We start from the raw sequence: 23,146 nt of genomic DNA on the forward strand, positions 1-23,146 counted from the left end.
CATATATCTGACAAAGGCTTAATAGCCATAATATATAAAGAACTCTCACAACTCAACAACAAAACATCAACCCAATCAAAAAATGGGCTGGAGACATGAACAGACATTTCTCCAAAGAAGATATACTGATGGCCAATAGGCACATGAAAAGATGCTCATCATCGCTGATCATCAGGGAAATGCAAATCAAAACTACACTAAGATATCACGTTACACCCGTTAGAATGACAAAAATATCTAAAACTAACAGCAACAAATGTTGGAGAGGTTGCGGAGAAAAAGGAACGCTCATACACTGCTGGTGGGAATGCAAACTGGTGCAGCCACTATGGAAAACAGTATGGAGATTCCTCAAAAAACTAAAAATAGAACTACCATACAATCCAGCCATCCCACTACTGGGTATTTATCCAAAAAGCTTGAAGTCAGCAATCCCAAAAGTCCTATCCACCCCAATGTTTATTGCAGCAGTGTTTACAATAGCCAAGACGTGGAAGCAACCTAAGTGTCCAGCAACAGACGAATGGATAAAGAAGATGTGGTACATATATACAATGGAATACTACTCAGCTGCAAAACAGAACAAAATCATTCCATTTGCAATAACATGGATGGACCTTGAGAGAATTATGTTAAGTGAAATAAGCTAGCGAGAGAAGGATAATCTGTGTATGACTCCATTCATATGAGGAATTTAAAATTATGGACTAAGAACAGTTTAGTGGATACCAGGGGAAAGGTGGGGTGGGGGGTGGGCACAAAGGGTGAAGTGGTGCACCTACAACATGACTGACAAACATTAATGTACAACTGAAATTTCACAAGATTGTAACCTATCAATAACTCAATTAAAAAAATTTTATAAAAAGGAAAAAAAACCCTCAATAAAATGGGTATGGAAGGAAAGTACATCAACATAACAAAGGCCACATATGGCAAATCCACAGCCAACATCATACTTAATGGTGAAAAACTGAAAGCCATCCCTCTGAAAACAGGAACAAGACAAGGGTGTCTGCTCTCACTACTCTTACTCAACATAGTACTGGAGGGTTTGGCCAGAGCAATTAGGCAAGAAAAAGAAATAAAAGGAATCCAAATTGGAAAGGAAGAAGTAAAACTCTCACTGTTTGTGGATGACAAGATTCTATATATAGAAAACCCTAAAGAATCCATCAGAAAACTATTTATAAATAATCAACAACTACAGCAAAGTTGCAGGGTACAAAATCAACTTACTAAAATAAGCGTATATTTCTATACACTAATAATGAACTAGCAGAAAGAGAAGTCAAGAATGCAATCTCATTTACAATTGCAACAAAAAGAATAAAATATCTAGGAATAAATTTAACCAAGGAGGTGAAAGACCTATACACTGAAAACTATAAGACATTATTGAAAGAATCAAAGAAGACATAAAGAAATGGAAAGATATTCCATGCTCATGGATTGGAAGAACAAACACAGTTAAAACATCCTTATCACCTAAAGCAATGTACTGATTCAATACAATCCCAATCAGAATCCCAACAACATTCTTCACAGAAATTGAACAAAAGAATCCTAAAATTTATATGGAACAACAAAAGAACCTTAATAGCCAGAGCAATCCTGAGAAAAAAGAAAAAAGCTGGAGGCAACACAATCCATGACTTAAATTATACTACAAAGCTATAGTAATCAAAACAGCATGACACTAGCACAAAAACAAACACACAGATCAACAGAACAGAACTGAAAGCCCAGAAATAAAACCACACATCTATGGACAGCTAATCTTTGACAAAGGAGCCAAGAACATACAGCGGAGAAAGGAAAGTACCTTCAATAAATGGTGTTGGGAAAACTGGACAGCCACATGCAAAAGAATGAAAGTAGACCATTATCTTACACCATACATAAAAATTAATTCAAAATAGATTAAAGACTTGAATGTAAGACCTGAAACCATAAAATTCCCATAAGAAAATATAGTTGGTACAGTCTTTGACATCAGTCTTGGCAGCATCTTTTCAAACACCATCTCTACTCAGGCAAGAGAAACAAAAAGAATAACAAAATAAACAAATGGGACTGCATCAAACTAAAATACTTCTGCAAGGCAAAGGAAACCTTTAACAAAACGAAAAGACAACCCACTAACTGGGAGAAAACATTTGCAAATCATATACCTGACAAGGGGTTAATTTCCAAAATATATAAAGAATTCATACAACTCAACAACAAAAGAACAACCAATTCGATCCAAGAATGAGCAGAGGATATGAACATTTTTTCAAAGAAGATACAGAGATGGCCAACAGGCACATGAAAAGATGTTCAACATCACCAATTAATAGGGACATGCAAATCAAAACTACAACGAGATATCACCTTACACCTGTCAGAATGGGATAATTACCAAGACAAAAAACAACAAATGTTGGAGAAGATGTGGAGAAAAGGGACCCTTCACACACTGCTGGTGGGAATGCAAACTGGTGCAGCCACTTTGGAAAAACAGTATGGAGATTTCTCAAAAACTTAAAAATATAAATACCATATGATCCAGCTATTCCACTACTGGGTATTTATCCAAAGAACTTGAAATCAACGGAAAGAGATTTATGCACCCCTATGTTCATTGCAGCATTATTCACAGCAGTCAAGATGTGGAAGCAACCCAAGTGCTCTTCTATGGATGAATGGATAGAGAAGATTTGGTATATATATCCAATGGAATACTACTCAGCTATAAAAAAAGACGAAATCGTCTCATTTGCAATAACATGGATGGACCTTCAGGGTATGATGTTAAGTGAATAAGCCAGACAGAGAAAGACAAACACTATATGATTTCACTCATATGTAGACGATAAATAAACACATGGATAAAGAGAACAAATTTAGTGGTTACCAGACGAAAAGGGGGTCGGGGTGGGCAAAAGGGGTAAAGCAGCACATATGCATGGTGATGGATAAAAACCAGACTATTGGTGGTAAGCACGATGCAGTCTATACAGAAACTGATACATAATAGCGTACACCTGAAATTGCACAGTTATAAACCAATATGACTTCAATAAAATAATTTTTTAAAAAAACAAAACATGATTCAGTGTTCTCCAGAGAGGTGTTGCTCCATGCTCAGTTGAGGGCATTGCTGGCTGGGCTTTTATGCTAAACCTCAGCAGGAAGAACCATTTGCACAGATTCTTATCAGGGCCTCCCATAGGCTTTCCTCCCATAGGCTTTCTCTCATAGGTTAAATATCTGTTTACATTACTTGCTTTAAAGTATAGACATGCCTTCTCCTTTTCAAATGTTTCCCCAAAATACCATGTCCAAATGAAAGTTTCATATAAACATGTTTGACATTTCTTAAAAACAACATAATTGCAATTTTACAAAGAGGGGTGAACAATGTCAAAACAGTTCACTTTGGGGGTAGGATGGGGATGAGAGTTCCTTCAGAAATATTTTGTCAAGTCTCAAGAATTCCAACATTTTGAGGGCAAGAGATTGTAGGAGTGAGCAAAGAAAATCACATAAGAAACAGTCAGGGAGGAAGAAAATGAGGAACATATATTCTGGAAGCCAAATAAAGCATTTTTAAAATGAGGGATTATTCAAATGTTGAGAGGTTAAGATGAAAACTGAAAATTTACATCATGTTTGGGAAGTTTGAGGTCACTGGTAACTTAATAAGAGCTCAGTGAAATGGTGTGGAAAAAGCCTGGTTGGGGTAGGTTCAAAAGGGACTGGAAAAGCAAAAGGAAGACAGGGAGTAGAAATAACTTTTTGGAGGAACATCGCCTAAAATAAAGTAAAGATCTAGGGCATGAACTGGAACAGGATATGGGGTCCTGAAAACTTTTGAAATGTCAGGATGAATCATCTCCATTAACATATGAACGTGACACAACTCATTAATTAATTATGCGTGTATGTGTATATGTATGTATGTATATGTGTAGTACTATGAAATTTTATCACATGTATAGATTTGTGTGACCACCACAACTGGGTTACAGAATTGTTCCATCCCCACTAAAAAACTGTCTCATGCTACCACTTTACTCAGACCCTCCCCCTAAGCCTAATCCCTGGCAACCACTGACATGTCCTCCATCACTCTAATTTTGTCATTTTGAGAGTGATAAATAAATGGAATCATACAGTATGCAACCTTTTGAGATTTTTTTTCCTTCAGCATAACATCACTGAGATTCATCTAAGTTGTTGCATGTATCAATACTTCATTCCTTTTTGTGGCTGAATAGTATTCCACTGTATAGAAATACCACAGTTTTCTTATCCATTAGTCTACTGAAGTATATATCGGTTCTTTCCAGTTTAGGGCTATTACAAATAAAGCTTCTTTGAACATTAGTGTACAGGTTTTGTGTGGACATACATTTTCATTTCTCTAGGATAAATACCCACGTGTGCAACTGCTGGGTCATAAGGTAAGAGAATGGTTAACTTTATAAGAAATTGCCAAACTGTTTTACAGAGTGGCTATACCATTTTACATTCCCTCAACAATGTATAAGAAAATTAGTTGTTCCACAACTTTACCAGTATTTGGTAGCCAATATTTCTTATTTCAGGCATTGTGATAGGTGTGTAGTGGTGTCTTACCATGGCTTTAATTTACTTTTATCTAATGGCTAATGATGCTGATCATATTCTCATGTGCTTATTTGCCATCTGTATATTTTCTTGGGTAAAGTGTTGATGTCTTTTGCCTATTTTCTTTCTTTCTTTTTTTTTTAAAGATTGGCATCTGAGCTAACAACTGTTGCCAATCTTCTTTTTTTTCTTCTTCTTTTTGTCCCCAAAGCCCCCCAGTACAGAGTTGTGTATTCTAGTTGTGAGTGCCTCTGGTTGTGCTATGTGGGACGCTGCCTCTGAATGGCCTGATGAGCAGTGCGTAGGACCGCACCCAGGATGCGAACCGGCAAAGCCCGGGCCATTGAAATGGAGCACAAAAACTTAACCACTCGGCCTCAGGGCCAACCCCCTTGCCTATTTTCTAATGGGCTGGTTTATTCCTTTAGTGTTCAGTTCAGAGTGTTCTTTATGTATTTTGGATATAAGTCCTTTGTTGGATATGGGCTTGCAAATATTTTCTCCCACTCTGTACCTTGCCTTTTCATCCTCTTCACTGCGGCTTTCACATGGCAGACGTTTTTTTTTTTATTTTGATAAGGTCCAATTTAACAATTTTATTTTATGGTTCATACTTCTGGTGTCATGTCTAAGAACTCTTCACCTAACTCTAGGTCTCAAAGATTTTCTCCTATGGTTTCTTATAAAAGTTTTAGAGTTTTACATTTTACATTTAGATCTATGATTCATTTTGAGCCAATTTTTGTATAAGGTGTGAGGTATATGATGAGGTTCTCCCTTCCCAGTGCCATGGAAGTCCAATTGTCCCAACATTGTGAAGACTATCTTTACTTCATTGAAGTGATCTTTCACCTTTGTAAAAAACCAGATGGGTGTATGTTTAGGGGTCTATCACTGGAATCTCTATCTTGAATTGATTTACACATTCGACTCTCCCCCAATACCACAATGTCTGGGTTGCTGCAGCTATACAGTAAGTCTTGAAGTTATGTAGTGTGCTTCCTCTAACTATTCTTCTTTGTCAATACTGTTGCAGCTATTCTAGTTCCTTTGTTATTTCCACATAAATTTTTGAATCAGCTTGTGCCTTTTTTAAAGCTGATGGCATTCTTTTCTGTTTTTTAAATTTCTATTTTGAGGTAGTTGTAGATTCACATGGATTTGTAAGAAACAATACAGAGAGACCCTGTATACTCATAACCCAGTTTTCCCCAATAGTAAAATCTTATATAACTATACTACAATAATATAAGGAAATTGACATTGATAAAATCACTAACCTTACTCGGCTTTCATTAGTTTTATATGCACTTATTTGTGTATGTGTTTAGTTCTATGTTCATTTTATCACATATACAGATTCACGTGACCACTACCACAGTGAAGATACAGAGCAGTAAACATATAAGAACAGTCCCGTTCTACCTTTATAGCCAAAGTCACCTCTCTCTCCCACCTCTTTTCACTCCTAGGAACCACTGATTTATTTCCAATCACTTTAATCTTATCAATTTGAAAGTGATATATAAATGGAAGCATACAGTATGTAACCTTTTGAGACTGGTGTTTTTCAGCAGCATAATTCCCATGAGATCCATCCAAATTGTTGCATGTGTCAATAGGCAATTCCTTTTGATTGCTGAGTAATATTCCATGGTATGGATATACCACAGTTTGTCTGACCATTTACCTCTTGAACCTCTTGAAGGACACTGGGGTTGTCCAGATACTGGCTATTATAAATAAAGTTGCTGTAAACATTAATGTAAAGGTCTTTCTATGAACATTAAGTTTTCTTTTCTCTGGGATAAATGCCCAGAACTGCAATTTCTGGGTTGTATGGTTAAGCACACACAATCCAGAAATTTAGTTTAGTTTTGTAAGAAACTGCCACACTGAGCAGAGCAGCTATACCATTTTACATTTCCACCAGCAATGTATAAGTGATCCAGTTTGTCAACAAGCATTTGGAGTTATCACTATGTTTTAAATTTAGCCATTCTGATAGATGAGTAGTGATTTTAGTTTTAATTTGCATTTTCCTAATGGCTAATGAAGTTGAAGATCTTTTCATGTGCTTATTTGCCATCTGTATATCCTCTTTGGTGAAACGTCTGTTCATGGATTTTGCCCATTTTCTTATTGGATTGTTTGGGATTTTTTTTTTTACACTGTTGAGTTTTAAGAGTTCTTCATATATTCTAGATACAAGTCTTTTGTCAGATACATACTCTACAAATATTGTCTTCCAGTCTGACACTTTCCTTCTTATCCATCTCACGAGGTCTTTCACAGAGCAAGTTTTCACTTTAATGGTGTTCCATTTACCATCTTTCCTTTTATGGATAGTGCTTTTGGTAGAAAGTCTAAGAACACTTTGTCTAGCCCTAGATCCCCCCAATTTTCTCCTACGTTTTATTTTCTGAGGGTTTTATAATTCACATTTTGTACTTAAATCTGTAATCAATTTTGAAGCTTTTTACGTTTTGCTGAGTTTTTCTGGTCTAACCCATGAAGTTTACGTCAAGGGTCATTTTTTTCCCTTTGGATGTCCAATTTCTCCAGGAGTATTTGTTAAAAAGGCTAGCCTTCTTCCATTGTTCAGGGTTTTTTTTCCATTTATCTTTATGTGGTAAAATATATATAACATAAAATTTGTCATTTTAAAACTATTTTTAAGCATACAATCTGGTGGCATTAATTACATGCACAATGTTATGCAACCACCACTACGATCTATTTCCAAACCTTTTTATTACTCCAAACAGAAACTCTGTACCCATTAAGTAATAATTCCTCATTCCTCCCTTCTCCCAGCCCCTGGCACCTCTAATCTACTTTCTGTCTCTATGAATTTGCCTATTCTATATATTTCATATAAATAGAATCATACAATATTTATCCTTTTTTGTCTGGCTAGTTTCACTTAGCATAGTGTTTTTCAAAGTTCATCCATATTGTAACACACATGTTGTAGCAGACTTTATTCATTTTTATGGCTGAATGATATTCCACTGTATGTATCTACCACATTTTATTTATCCATTCATCTGTTGATGGATGCTTGGGTTGTTTCCAGCTTTTGGCTACTGTGAATAATGCTGCAAAGAACAATGGCATATAAGTATCTGTTTGAGTCCCTATTTTCAATTTTTGGGGGTATATACCTAGGAGTGGAATTGCTAGTTCATATGGTAATTCTATGTTAAGGTTTTTGAGGAAGTACAAACTGTTTTCCACAGTGGGAGACCATTTTACACTTCCACTAGCAATGTGCAAGGTTTACAATTTCTCCACATCCTTATTTATGTCATTGATCCATTCGAGTTGATTTTTATATATGGTGTGAGGCAGGGGTCACTGAATTGCCTTGCATCTATGTCAAAATCAGTTGGTATCAAGAAAACATAAGAACCCACATAATGGAACAAAATTTTTGCAAATCACATATTAAATAAAGGTGACCTCTTCTTTAATTCATCGATTATTTAGAAGTGGATTTATTTGGTTTCCAAGTGTTTGAAGATTTTCTTGTTGACTTCATTACCAATTTCTAGTGTGATTCTATTGTGGTCAGAGAAAGTATTCTGTATGATTTCAGTACTTTTAAATTTGTTCAGGTTGGTCTTATGGCCCAGGATATGACCTATATTGATATATTTTCTGTGGACACTAGAAAAGGATATGTCCTCTGCTATTCTTGGGTTGAGTGTTCTATAAATGTCACCTAGGTCCTGTTGGTTGATGTTGTTGTTCAGATATTCTTTATCTTTCATGGTTTTCTGTTTAGTAGTTGTATCAATTACTAAGAGAAGGATGTTGTAGTCTTCAACTATAGTTATGATTTATCTATTTCTCCTTCTAATTTTGTCTAGTTTTTGCTTCATGTATTTTGAAGCTCTGTTCTTGGGTTCCTACACATTTAGAACTGTTACGTCCTCTTGATGAATTAACTTTTTTTTTTATCATTATGTAACGTCCTTCTTTGTCTCTGGTGATTTCCTTTGCTCTGAAGTCTACTTTGTCTAATATTAGTATAGCAACTCCAGCTTTGATTAGAATTTGCATAGCATATTTTTTCACTGTTTTACTTTTAACCTACCTATATAAGAAGTGAATTTCTTGTAGACAGCATATAGTTGTGCCATATTTTTAAAATCTTTTCTGCCAGTCTCTGTCCTTTAATTGGTAGATTTAGATAATTTACATTGAATATATTTATTGATATGTTAGGATTTAAGTCTGCCATTTTAATATTATTTTTATGTTTGTTCCCTTTGATTTTGTTCCTGTGTTTCCTTTTTCTGGTTTTCCTGTTGGTTATTCAAAATTTTTATCTATGGTGTTTTTTAGTATATCTCTTTGTATAATATTTTGGTGTGGTTGCCCTAGAATTACTATATATATATATCCCTAACTTAGTAGATTCTAATAGCGTCAACATTCTACCATTTCAAGTAGAATGTAGAAACCTAAACACTTTTTAGGTCCCTTTACACCACCCCCCTTCCTTTATGATATAATTGTCTTAAATCTCTTAAAATATATTGAGACCCACATCAGACAATGTTAGGATTTTTGCTTTTAATCATCAAACATAATTTTTAAACTCTGGAGGAAGAGAATTGTCTATTGTATTTACTTATATATTACCCTCTCTGTTGCTCTTTTTTTATTTCTGACATTCCAAGATGACTTTTTCCTCCATTTTATTGAGATATAGTTGACATATAACGTTGTATTAGTTTTAGGTGTACAACATAATAATTTGATATATGTATACAAGTTTACTTTTTTAATCATTTTCTTTTGTCTAAAGAACTTCTATTTCCATTTGTTTCTTCCTTAGTCCTTCTATTTCTTTGCTAAGAATTTCTACATTTTCATTTGTTTAATGAGTGCTCATAAATGTTTGTTGGAGACATTTTATGATAGCTGCTTTAAAATACTTAGATAGTTTCAACATCTGTTTCTCTTGATGTTGACATCTATTGATTACCTTTTCTCATTTAAGTTGAGATTTTTGTAGGTTTGGTAGGACGTAAAACTTTGGATTGTATCCTGGGCATTTTGAGAGTATTATGAGATTCTGGTTCCTCTTTAAATCTATTTTAACAGATAGTCAACATGTTTAGGTTCACGACACATGTCCTGGCCCATGTTTCTTGGCTGTGGTTCAAATACCAATTTAGTTTTCAAAGGCTTTACAGTGCTTTTCTGGCCTTTCCCACTAGGTGCTACCCAGAGGTCAATCTAAAACCTGGATGGTGTTCCAGATCAACGTTCAGTTATCAAATCTTCTGCTGTGTTGTGTCTGTGTGGTTTCATGCATGGGTTACACAAAGATCTGCACAGGATTTTACATACAAGTTTTAAAAATCCCTTTTTCCAGCATGGCAATTCTTCAGAAAATTAAACACAGAATTACTGTATGATCCAGCAATTCCACTTCTGGGTATATACGTCTCAAAAGTGAAAGCAGGGTCTTGAAAAGATATTTGTAGGGGGCCGGCCTGGTGGCACAGTAGTTAAGTTTGCACATTCCGCTTCAGCAGCCCAGGGTTCACCGGTTCGGACCCCAGGTGTGGACCTATGCACTGCTTGTTAAGCCATGCTGTGGTAGGCGTCCCACATATAAACTAGAGGAAGATGGGCACAGATGTTAGCTCAGGCCCAGTCTTCCTTGACAAAAAAAAAAGAAAAGAAAAGAAAAAAAGAGGAGGATTGGCAGCAGATGTTAGGTCAAGGCTAATCTTCCTCAAAAAAAAAAAAAAGAAAAGAAAAGATATTTGTACACTCACGTTCATAGCAGCATTATTCAAAATAGCCGAGAGATGGAAGTAATCCAAATGTCCATCAGCAGATGAATGGATAAGCAAAATGTGGTATATACATATAATGGAGTATTATTCAGCCTGAAAAAGGAAGGAAATTCTGACATACGCTACATCATGGATGAACCTTAAAAACATTATACTAAGTGAAATAAGACAGTCACAAAAAGAAAAATATTGTATGATTCTACTTATGTGAAGCATCTAAAGTAGTCAAATTCATAAAAACAGAAAGTAGAATGGTAGTTACCAGGTGCTGAAGGGTAGGGGAAAAAGGGGAGTTGTTTAATGGGCATAGAGTTTCCTATTTGTAACATGAAAAAGTTTTAGAAATGTGTTTCACAACAATGTGAATATACTTAACACTACTGAATTGTACACTTAAAAATTATTAAGATGGTGAATTTAATGTGCTTAACACAATAAAAAAAGAAGAAAAAAGGAAGGAAATTCTGACATATGCTATAATATAGATGAACCTTGACATTATGCTAAGTGAAATGAGCCAGACACAAAAGGAAAAACATTGTATGATTCCACTTATATGATATAACTAGAGTAGTCACATTCAGAGAGCTAGACAATAGAATAGTGGTTGCCAGGGCCTGGGGGGAGGGGAGATAAGGAGTTATTATTCAATAGATACAGTTTCACTTTGAGAGGATGAAAAAGTTCTAGAGATGAATGGTGGTGATGGTAGCAAAACAAGGTGAATGTTCTTAATGCCACTGAACTATATACCTAAAATTGGTTAAAATGATCAATTTTATGGTAAGTATATTTTACCACAATAAAAAAGTCACTTTCTCCAGATAACTTCTCTCAATAATTCTCCTCTCAGTCTCTAGTTGTGGGAGGGAGGACAGAAGAACCACCTGTTATTTCAGGACAGGAATGTAAGGGATCTGCCCATAGTCTCCGAGGCCCCAGCCCCAGGTGGGGAGAGGGAGGGAAGTGGGTTTTTTGTGGTGTTCACCTGAGTAGGGCTGGTATGGTCAAAATGTTTATATCCTGCTGGGCTACCCTTCTCCCAGTCCTCCCAGTACAAAAGAGCAGACTTTTGTGGGGGCCTTTTTTTTTTTTCTATCTGAAGCTATAGGTGTTTCTGGGTTTCAGGTCTCTCCAGAGCTCATGTCAGGACAAAACAATAGTAAAAGAACAAAAAAATACAATAGGGAACTCACTCCCTACTAGGTAGTTCCTTGAGTCTTATGAATCCTAGCCAGTCTATCTTTTTTCTCCATCTTTCAGAGTCTTCTGTCAGTTGCTTTGTGAATTTTGTCCAGTTTTTAATTTTTTTCTTTTTCTTTAATTCTTGTAAAAAATAGGGTGGAATGTGCTTACTCCATTTTGTCTGGAACAGAAGTTCCAGAAGCTGCACTTGCTACTTTTGTACTCCCCAGGTTCCTCTTTTACCTCTTTTAGTAGTTGACCACATTTTGCTATTTGGTAAAATACTGATATTACATTTTCCTGTTCAAGTTACTGCTGTGGTATTCATGTCCTGACTGGACTCCAAGTGATATGCAATTTTTGGTAATGATAAAGCTTAGGGTATGGCCATCAGTGTGGATGGTAGAGGTATGTGGAAGAGACAATCATTGGAAATGAAGATGTCAACAAGCAGAGAAACTGAGGAGTTGGAAGGATCATCTACATCAAAATTGAAGCCACAAAAGAGAAGACAGAAAGACAATGTGCCAGGAGCTCACTGGCTCAGCACCTTTACCACATTATGCCATGACCACCAGGCATTTCCACAAATGAACCCAGGAGTGCTGACAGAACATCCAGTTTCAACTCTGATTCAAATATTGTTCATGGAACAGTTGTTATTGTTGGGTAATGTTAAGAACCCCAGTCTGGGGTCAGGAATCTAGTTCTGATCCTGCCTTTCTCATGTACATTCTAGCCTTATGATCTTAGTAATACATTTCCCTTCTTTGAATCCAGGTTCAAGCCACAATTCCTCATCTGTGAAACAGAATGTTCATTTCATTTCTGTTTGCCTCATAGAATGGCTGTGAAGGGAGTTTGAACACACCACATTCACTAGTATACTCATGCTGGAGATGAAGCCTTTCTACTTCTAGCTGCTCAGATACACAGATTCTTCAGTAAATCATGACTTTTTGCCCTTGCCCCTGCTCTGACCCAAGTCTTCCTTTGTTTTCCCTTGGACACTGCTACAACCTACTACTCATCTCCCCGACAATTCGCCCTCATAGACTGCCAGATGAGTCTTTCTAAAACATTATCTTTCAAAAATAACAATCTATCCTCTAAAACCTACCATGGCTGCCTTAAACATTTAGCGATCTCCATGATCCGGCCTCAGTGAGCCTCGCAGCTACACTTCCTCTTCACATAGTCCTCTCATGTCCCCAAAGCATATCACTTTTGGCATCCATACAGGTTAGGTCTCTGATCTACAAACTTGTTATTTCTCATTTAGATGCCTTTTGAATAAGCTGTTGCCTCTGCCTGGAATACCCTCTTTCCCCATCTCTGCTTGGTAAAATAGTATTTTTCCTTCAAGATTCAACTCAAACACAATTCTAAGGACACATATCTTTTACACACAATGGGAGGTAGCTTTTTCCTTCAGTGAGGTTCTGCTGCATTTGACTTATTCTTCTCTGAAAGGCACTCACCACAAATGGTCTTATACTGTGGCTATTTATAAACATGCCATAGCTCCTTCACTGGCTAGGAACATCTCTTAGTCAGGACTATATCTTATTCATTTCCCCAGCACTCATAAGAACTCCTGGAATGTAGTAGATGCGCAGGGAATGTTAGTTAAACAGATTGCTAAGGTAGTGCTTGGGGTTAAGTTGTAAGCATGATTTGCAGTGGGGACAAATTTGAATTATGGGTGGAGACTACATAGAGTGTGTATAATTTATGAGGCTGTGATTGAGAATGTAAGGGTAAACATGTATGGTTTGTAAGGGAGAAGTGGTTCGTGTACGTGCTGTGTGCATATGTGCCATGTGAACACAGGAGAAATTGCCCAGGACTTGTACTTTCCACAATTGGGCCAGGCTGGGCATCTTCTACGGCATTGGCCTATCTCCTCCCCACCCCAGCCCCTGCTTTCCTACCTTAAGTATACGTCAGTCTCCAGCCCAAAAGCCCCGTGTTCAATAGCTTTCTCAAAGGACATCATGGTATTCTCAGGCCCCAGCTGTGGAAGAAAAGGACATCAGGCCCTATACGTCAGATCTCTCCTCTCAACATCCCTTTTATGGTAGGGAGGGATCCCAGTAATGAAAGGGCTTTATGAAGCAGAGTTTGGCTCCCTCGGCTCTTTTTTCAAAGAGACTGCCTGTATTCTCCTCTACCCAATCTGATTCTGGGACTCTGCTCATCTGAGGCAATGTCACTGGGCACAGTAAAGAGAAATGGACTGCGAGTTAGGTGACTTAGGTTCAAGTCCAATCTCTACAATTAACTCTTTATTCTTGTCATTTCAAGCCAACCCCTTTCCTCTCCACAGGTTCTTATGGTTCTGAGGTCTCCTTCTCTCATCCACACACCCTATGCATACTTGTACTCACCCACGCCCATAAAGCTCAGACCTACCATGGGTGCACCTCTATGTCCAAAGATGTCTGGCTTGGGTCCCAATTTATCCTTCTCCTGAATGCAGGGAGAGTAAATCCCCAATGGGACCACATAGAGACATAAAAGGATAAGAAAAAAGGGCAATCCAATAGCCACTTGTAGAGCTGAAAAAGTTGGAAGGAGGGGGAAGTGAGGAAAAAAAGGAAACAGGGAACAAAGAACCATCCCAAGCAACTAACTATCCCAAAGGAGCAGGCAGTAAAACACCCAGCCCCTGGTTTCATTGACTCTGTGGACTGCTGATTTACTCTATACTTCTGTCACATCCACACTTACTTTCAGTGATTTCAAAGTACAGGACTATCCAAATATAGCATTATTATTAAGGCAATATTGTTGGAACTGTAAATTTACAAGGGACTGTGCAGGAGGTGGGAAGGGAAGCAAGGAAAGGGAATGTTAAGAAATAGCTTCTCAGAAGGAGGAGTACTTTGGCTGGTTCTGAGAAAGCCTGGAAAGATAAGCCTGTAAAGATCAGCCTAAAACGCCCCTATATTTACGGCAGTACAGTATAGTAGAAGGGTTACTGGTTGACAGAAATCTGAATTCAAAGCCAAACTCTACCACTTGCTAATTGTGAGACTAAGACTGTGCTGCTTAACCTCTCTGGGTCTTCATTTTCTTCTCTGAAAAATGCGGCCATCTTGCTGCTAAGATCCACCTCATAGAGGTGATAAGACAGTGTTGACTTATAATAGGTATTGAATAACTATTAGGTATTTGCGTCTCTCTCTCTCTCTGTTACACACACACACACACACAAACACACAGCCTGTCCACAATACCTGTTATCACTGGCCATTCCTTAACACTTACTATTTTAGACCTCTAAGGATTTTACCCATTTGCACATTTTTAAGTTTCCACCCAGGCTTCAGTCACTTTCAAATATAGATCTCCAGCTCTAACCTCTCAATTTTGTGAGTCTATCACATCTCTTGACTCTTCTTCTCTCACGACTTGTCATCTTGTATTTTCTGATTCTAGCTAAAATTTAATAAATGAAAAAGAAAAGAGCTCATTATTGTCCCCTTTAAGCTCTTGCCCAGAGACACTTCCTAAAATTCATCCTCCACATGCATATACACACATGTACAAACACAATAGCAACACGACCAATCCAGTCTTTCTCTTGCCTGAATCCTTGCACAAGTCAGGAAGCAAACACTCCTTGTTTAACCAATAGTAAAAAGAGACACACAGAGAAAACAAGATCCTACCGGTTTCACAATAAGGGTGCTGAGAAATAACTCCATTCTCAAAACAATTTAGTGTATAGCTCTGATTCTCTTTTGTTTCCATGATATTAGAGGAAAGAATGGAGAGGAAACTAGCCTCAGAGGTAGACATTTCTGCAGGGGCCTGCTTTGGGTTACTAGGACGTAACCAGGATTATCTGGACCTAGTATAAGTTCATTAGTTAAAACTAATAATATATAAATACAAACTAAAAGAACTGTGACTTGTACCATCACTCTGGTTAAATAAAATTAAAATGGCCTCTACTACTCACCCCCCAAGTCCATTCCCAGATAGTCAATGTGTAACAAAATACAGAAAATTCTTATTTTTCTAGAAGGAGAATCCCTCTTTAGAAGACCTGTTTGGTCAGGGAAATGCTGTGACAGGCCACGTAGGGTTGTGAGTTTGACCACAAGAAGCATGCCTGAGTAACAAGCTAAATGAATTTCAAATAGGCACAGTGGTGACTATCTACCAATTTTGTGTTTTGTTGAGCAGACTATGCAAGCTAAAGTCAGAGTTAAAACGATCAGGCAAGGTTCCACCCACGTGACATACCTTCTCTTTCCAAATGGATTAAGTAGAAGGCCACAGGCCAGGAAATGAGAACCATCACAGGTATGCTGCTCAGGTGTATGTAGGGAGCAAAGACCTGGGAGGAAGCCAAAAGTCAGGCTGAACACATCTGGACAGACAGGGCCAGACCTACAGGATGACGCTTACCTTCAGTGAAAGCCCAGCTGTCAACCACCTGTCTTTCCAGTAAACGCTTAAAATCCACATAAAAAACGAGGATAGCAAAATCACTAGCAGAGTCAGGATCTAGGGAAACAGAAAGAATCCCCTTACTTCCAGGCACTAGGCTTGGATCAGAACTGTCCTTGAGAATTGTACTTGTGTCCCCACAATGTCAAGGACCTCATTTCCTCATCCTTTTAATCTAACCATCTTACAAATGCCCAATATTGGATGGATCCAATTATTCACCTTCTTTGCTTCCAAGTCTTTGTTGTATAGCATGGCTAGAAAAAAATTACACAGCTATGTGGTCTGATGCCTTTACTAATTTATCATCTCTAACCTCACCTGGGGACTCAATATTGCTTAGGGTCTCTCACTCAGTTTTAACAATGGCCATTACAAATATTTACCACTTGTTTACATGACTCAATGCAATCACAAGTAATTAATATTTTGCAATTTCCTTTTCAATGTATGTTTTCCCCAACAGACTATAAGCTTCATGAGGTCAAGGACAATATTTGTTTATGATTATATCCTCACTGCCTCACAGAATGTCTGACACACAGTAAGCATCCAATAAACATTGTTGAACAGATGAAAAAATCTGCCTGCCAGAACACTATTTCATAGAGAAAGAACACTGAGACCAAGAAGACATATCTTTAATCTCTTCCCCTTTGAATGTATAGTTTTTCTACATCTGTGTTGTCCTCTAAAGAGTGCTTAGTTCTCTCCTTTCTCTAATTTCTGGATCTATTAAAGTAACTGAATCCATAATTAAATCTTCTCACAAAATAATTCAGGCCTTACTGGCTTCAACGGTTAATTTTACCAAACATTCGAGAAAGAAATACTTCCAATCTTTAACAAACTCTTCCAGAGAATAGAAAAAAGATGGAACTTATCTTATGAAGCCCATAAAACATTGATACCCAAATTCAACAAAGGCATTACAAGAAAGAAAAGGTGTAGGCCAATCTCTCCTATGTACATAAATGCAAAAATATTAAAACCTATTAGCAAACCAAATATATCACAACATAAAGGTTTAATGGTCAAATCAGACTCATATGAATCTCATGCAATTCTGTGATCTTACCCAACACCAAACTTTACTAATGATTTAAAGGATACAGGCAATTAGTTACAGATAAAACATTTTCCTTTGGTGAAATCTGATCCTGTCAAATGCAGCTACTCATAAAAAGATCTTTCCTCTCCTATATTACAATACACTTTGGTCTTGGACTTAAAATGTGCGGTGTGTTTTGCGCAAAATATGTCAAAACATTGCTTCACAGAAGGAGCTTTTTTTGGTTATGGAGCATCCTTATCTTATATCCCATTAATTATACAACTCCAGGCAGCCATGTCTCCCACCCTACAAATCTATAAATTTCACGTTTATTCACAATAAGCAACCCAAATATACCAGGTTATAGCCTGATAGAAATTTTCATAGATAAGGATTCTCCATTAATTTTTGGCTAATAAATATCTTTAGTGCGTTTACCAGGAGGTTGGGTTATTAGCATGTTTACAAGAAGTTTTGATTAAGGTCATTCATTCCTTTCTGAGCACCCCGAGCTAGAAGGGGAATGGGTTATGGGCTGCTGCTAACCCTCTCCTTCTGGGTTTACTGAGTACACTAAAACTGAAACTCCAAGCCCCACAGAATCTCCCTTGCCAATAGAAGCAGTCTCTCTTTTCAAGTCTGATAAGCCTAGTCCTTCATGGTTTGAAGGCTCAACCAAGGTAGTTTCCTTCCAAGGGGATGCCAACTCTTCTCATATTCCACCTCCATCATTTCTCATTACCTACAGACTCATCGCTGGAATTAGATCCCAGAATGCCTCAAGAGATAAAGGCTTGTTAACTTATATTGACAAAAACCCTGTAGAATATGTGTGAGAATGAATCCTAAGGGTGCCAGACAAAGAGAAAAGAAAATAATTTTAGATCAGGCTAAATTTATTGACACAAGTGCACTTGCCAGAGATTCTGAATTCAATATACCAGAATCCAGATATTATGCAATCTTTAAGTGGTTCTAATTGTTTGTTTGGCTCAATAGTGGCCCATGCTTAATGAAATTGAGATGCCAGCAATTTCTTGGTATAATACTGAAGAAAGAATCCAAAGATTCATTGAGAAAAGGTTGCTGGAATGCTATTACCTGTGATCAGCTAACTTACTCCCTATCATGTTCTATGGGAGGACACAGAAAAACACTCTAGTTAGGAAAGTGTCAGAATCCTTGAAAAGCATTGTAGTGGCTATCCTCCATGCCTGAATAAAGGTGAGAGATGCTGCCATTGAAACTGGCTTCCAGATTTCAAAGGGAATGATCAGGTCCTGCTGTGGCAAAGGCTAAGTACCAGCACCAACTGCCAAAGGCAAGCTAAGCACAGTTTCTATAATAGACACAAGCCTGGAATGGTAATCGGAATGGTTTAACCCAAAGGGATTCTTGGTAGTGACTAACTGATCACGGTGTCTCAACTCCAAAACAGGTGGTGATCTCAATAAGGCCTATTTGTTCACTTCTAATCTACATTTTTTCCCTATAAAATCTTATGACTTAATTTCCATATGTTCTAATAACTCTTAAATTTATATTTCCACTTCATACTTCTCATTTGAGTAAGAGAAAATTTAAGGGGACCTCTCAGAGAGTTTGACATGTTTCTGAATTTGAGAAAACACAAGGAATGGTATCAAAACAATGCCTGAAAAAAGTCTGTAAAAAAGCAAGAGGCTGTGGCTGGAGCTGCTCAAACCCATAGCAGAACAAAATGAGGGAGGATATGTTGGAAATGAGCTGTATGTCCACAGATGCCTGCTTTCTGGGGACTAGATATGGATCCTTTAAGAGAAACAATGCAGGTGCCATTTTAGAGGGTTCCAAACTAAGGGAAGATCAAAAGGACCTCAACAGAGAAATTTCAGGGAGCATAGGAAGACAGGCATTGACTCCACCAAGAGTTGCAGTCAAGGTTCTCAGCAGAAGGGTCTCTGAAAATACACATAGAAAAAGCCCATGGGGTAAGGAGCCAACAACTGAGCATTTACCTGGTGCTGATGAAATCAACCCCAAATGACCCTTCTGCCTTTCCTTGAGGGACTGTCTTCTTTCATCCGATCTCCTTTCCCCTGGGCCCTCCTCCCGTGGAAGAGAGGTAAAGGACCATCGTGCTCTCTCCACCACCGCAGGATTTCACGCCCAAACAGAGGAGGGGAAAAGTCTTATAAAACTGGAGTTTGGGTTATTACAATGAACTGAAATCTTTAATGACTGAAATGAGAATGTTCTTGTGCCTATAAAGGACTGGGAAAGTAAGGGGACTTGCCTAAGATTTTATTGGGATAGGAAGAACAGAGTCACGGAGTGAGTTTAACAAGGAGTGGTTACAAAAAATAAAGTTTGGGTTTAGCTCCTTCAGTAAATCAGTTAAATCTATTAGAAATTTAATGATTTCAGTTAAAACAATATAAGTAGATCTCTTCTTTCTAAGGGGAACAATGAAAGAAAGGGCAACTATGTACTTAACACTGAGTGCCAAATAGGCACATTTAGTCCTGGTATAAGGTCTCCTAAGAAGATTCAGATGTCCTACCTTATGAAACCAGTGCAGCTGTAGATCATGCCTCCCATCCCAAATCAACAAAAATCCAAGTATCTGAAAAAGCAAAGAAAAAGGACGTTATTTTGAAATTACCAAGTTGCTGCCCAGAGCACTGTTCTGTATCTCAAAATTCCTTTCACAGTCTAGCACTACATTCACTTCTTGCTATACCTGCACTATTCAGCCTCTGGGTGTTTGTCATGCTGTTCCTCTGCCTGAAAAGCTCTCCCTCTCCATGACACTTACCCTTCAAAGCCAGTTTAAATTCCTCCTATTGTAACTTTCACCAGCACGCTCAGGAAGAGCTAATTATTACCTTCTCTGGGATTTCATAACAATCACCACACTGATACCCTACCTGAGTTCCTACCAATTTCTTTTCCTTGTGATGGATCTCATTCCTGGTATTACTTAGATCCGCTTGTGAGAGAACAGAGGTCTGGGGCCAGCCCTTCCAATGGTCATTTAAAAGCTCTTTCTTGAGGAACCAGTGCTGTTGTTACAACTGTTATTCACCATCATTAACACTGGTATTCAGTCAATAAATATCAGTTAGATAGGAATCTAAATCCAGTCAGTCACCAAATCAGTGTGGAGTTGGAAACTGAAAACTGGAGTCCTCAGATGCTTAGATTGTTACTGAGAGTTTGAATGTATAAGACACTTACCTTTTTATCAAAATAGTTTTATGTGTATGATTTCATTTGTTCTTTACTCAGCCCTATAAAATACCATTTTATTAAATATTTTTATTATTCTCACTTGAAAGAAAAGAAACTAAGGCTCAGAAGTTATATGACTTGACCAAGGCTACAAAGTAACCTAAAGATAGAGCTGGAAATAGAACCTAGGTCTCTCTCTTTGTTCACTGTTGTTGTCATTGAATGAATCCAAAAAGAGGTATGGTAAAGTAGAAAGTTTATTAAAATACATTGCCTTATTGGACACTAGAACTCATTCCCACCTTAGAAGCTAATTAAACCATTTCATATTTATTATGTATGAAAGCACTATAATTCAGTGGGCAGAGTCTGGCCCAGAGCATATCCTTCATCTACATTTTCCCCATTAAAAGGAAAAGTTTAAGTGGTCTCTCTACCTAAAGGCACCTTCCATACTACAACTTCTAGGATGATTTTCCTAAAAAAGAAATCTGATTTATACCAAATGTCTTAGCCTTACTTTCCAGGCCTTCCAAAATCTGCCACAAGCCTATCTTTTTAGCCATGTCCCCATTAATACTTCATTATGCCCTACATGCTAACAGAACTGACCCTTCTTTCTTATCTAGTTACACCCCATATTTTTCTAACTTGCCAACTTTGTTATGATGTTCCCACAGCCTGGAATGTTCTTCCCTATCCTCATATACACATGTCCAAATCCAACATCCCTTCAAGATCCCACTCCAATGCCACTTCTTTCAAGAAGCCTTACCTAATCTTCTTGGCTGGAAATCACCTCTTCCTTCTCAGAACCCTTGCAGAACTTTATTTAGGCCTCTCTAATGACAATTATAATGCTCTACGTGTGTTAATTATTTTTGTCTATGACTTAGTCACCCTACTAGATTGTAAACTCATTGAATTAAGGGACTATTGTAACTTTATAGCTCATACCTATCTCTTTGATGAGCTCTGCATGAAAACAGAAACTGCAAGTGTTTTGTTGATCTCTGTATACTCAATATTTATTATTCATATAATGATTAATAAATTTTATTGAAAGAAAAATTAATGCAAATGGCAACTGATTTAGGAGTTGGGTTCTTCTGTATCAGACAAGAAATCAGTGGGGACAAGGAATTTTGAAATCAGAGAAAGATACATATAAAAACTCCACTGACCTGAAAGTTATCCTCCCATAAGCTTTCCACTTCCACAGACTTTTCTCTTGCCTGGCCCGAATTTCTCACACTACATGACATTATTAGGAAATAGAGGTAGAGTCACTATTGCCAAAAGACTTCTGCTAAAATGTACTTTGCACCTAGACTAGGGGACTAGCACTTGCACATCAGAACAGGTTTAAAAAACCAGCTAACTTGTAAGGCCCAGAAAGACTGATTCTCAGGAGGTGGGATATCAAATGAGGTAGTTCAATGTGTATAAGTACTGCTAGTGTGAAGCCGTGAGTGTCTAAAATGACAATACTGAATGAACCATAAAATAGGCTATGAAACATGGGAATAGAAAAAGGAGGTTCTGCCACTCATGCAAAGGGTCAAAGTGGTAAGACACATCCTTTAACAGCACAAGACTTTTTTCCCTCCATCTATCCATCATGCCTAAAATTCAAGCAGCTGATGTAAACCCCAACTCTGGTAAAACAAGAGTGATCTTAGGTTCTGGAGGCTCCCAGCACCAATTAGGTCCCATCCCACGACTGGAGCACCTCATGAGGCTACTCAGGAAGCGGGTGGGAGAAATGGGAAACATTACTCACCAACAGCAATGTAGAGTAGGCAGTCAGGATCCCAAAGAAACTCAGTAAAAGAATGGAACAGTAGAACCAGTTTCCTGTACCTAGAAAAACAACCCTGCAAAAATGTGTTTCAATCTTTAAAATATAGCAGAAATTAGCAGCACCTATGTCAAGGATGGGGGACAAGACTGGACTAGAATAGGAATAAGAAAATGGAGGTAGATAAGAAGAGAGGCAATTTGGTAACATAACTGTGAAAAGCTTTGGGGATATCTAGCTGAGGAGTTTTAACTCTGTCCTAGGCAATTGGGTACTCTAACATGGGTCTGCATAAGTTGTGTGATTTTTTGGGGGGGTGGGGGGTGAGGAAGATTGGCCCTGTGCTAACATCTGTTGCCAATCTTCCTCTTTTTGCTTGAGGAAGATTGTTGCTGAGCTAACATCTGTGGCACTCTTCCTCTACTTTGTATATGGGATGCTGCCATAGCATGGGTTGATGAGTGGTGCATAGATCTGTGCCCAGGATCCAAACCTGCAAATCCCAGGCTGCTGAAGTGGAGTGTGCAAACTTAACCACTATGCCACCAGGCTGGCCTCAGCCATATGTTTTTTAAAGTTATTTACAATATATAATCAAAAATTATGTCCTCTTTAAAAAACAATATAATAATACTGAAATTCTGGAATGCCAAAAGAGAAAAAAGTCATCCATAAGTTTACCACCTTAATAAAATACTTTCCACTTTTGCAGGTTTCTTGTCCATGTGCGTGTATTTTTTCTTACATAACCACCATCACAGCCACCATATTAATTGCTCTATTCTGTGTAAGAGATTTGGGTCCTTTAAAAACAATGCTGATATGTGCCTAAAGAGTTTATGAGAGAGTAGCAAATCTTAATGATTTGCTAAGAGAAATAGTGTTATACTTGCTCTAGGTATTATATATCAAAGAATTTAGACTCTTCATTTCAAGATAAGAGAAATTACCTCCTCTCCATATAAAATCTGGAGAAATTATATTTTAACA

The 23,146-nt window shown here is 37.7% G+C and overlaps 1 protein-coding gene across 1 annotated transcript in view; it reads right to left on the reverse strand.

The window, feature by feature from the left end:
- GDPD4 (glycerophosphodiester phosphodiesterase domain containing 4) overlaps positions 1–22,881 on the reverse strand; it is a 100,137-nt gene extending 77,256 nt beyond the window's left edge. The window contains exons 1-8 of the mRNA XM_046638233.1: positions 22,838–22,881; positions 22,139–22,232; positions 19,685–19,747; positions 16,047–16,145; positions 15,882–15,975; positions 14,991–15,068; positions 14,040–14,185; positions 13,559–13,641 (exon numbers count right to left, since the gene is read on the reverse strand). Of these exons, the coding sequence (XP_046494189.1) occupies positions 13,559–13,641; positions 14,040–14,185; positions 14,991–15,068; positions 15,882–15,975; positions 16,047–16,145; positions 19,685–19,747; positions 22,139–22,232; positions 22,838–22,881 (701 nt within the window). The remainder of the gene's footprint in view (positions 1–13,558; positions 13,642–14,039; positions 14,186–14,990; positions 15,069–15,881; positions 15,976–16,046; positions 16,146–19,684; positions 19,748–22,138; positions 22,233–22,837) is intronic.
- Between the last annotated feature and the right edge of the window lie 265 nt (positions 22,882–23,146).

Source organism: Equus quagga, chromosome 14 (genome assembly GCF_021613505.1).
Source record: "Equus quagga isolate Etosha38 chromosome 14, UCLA_HA_Equagga_1.0, whole genome shotgun sequence".
NCBI lineage: Eukaryota > Metazoa > Chordata > Mammalia > Perissodactyla > Equidae > Equus > Equus quagga.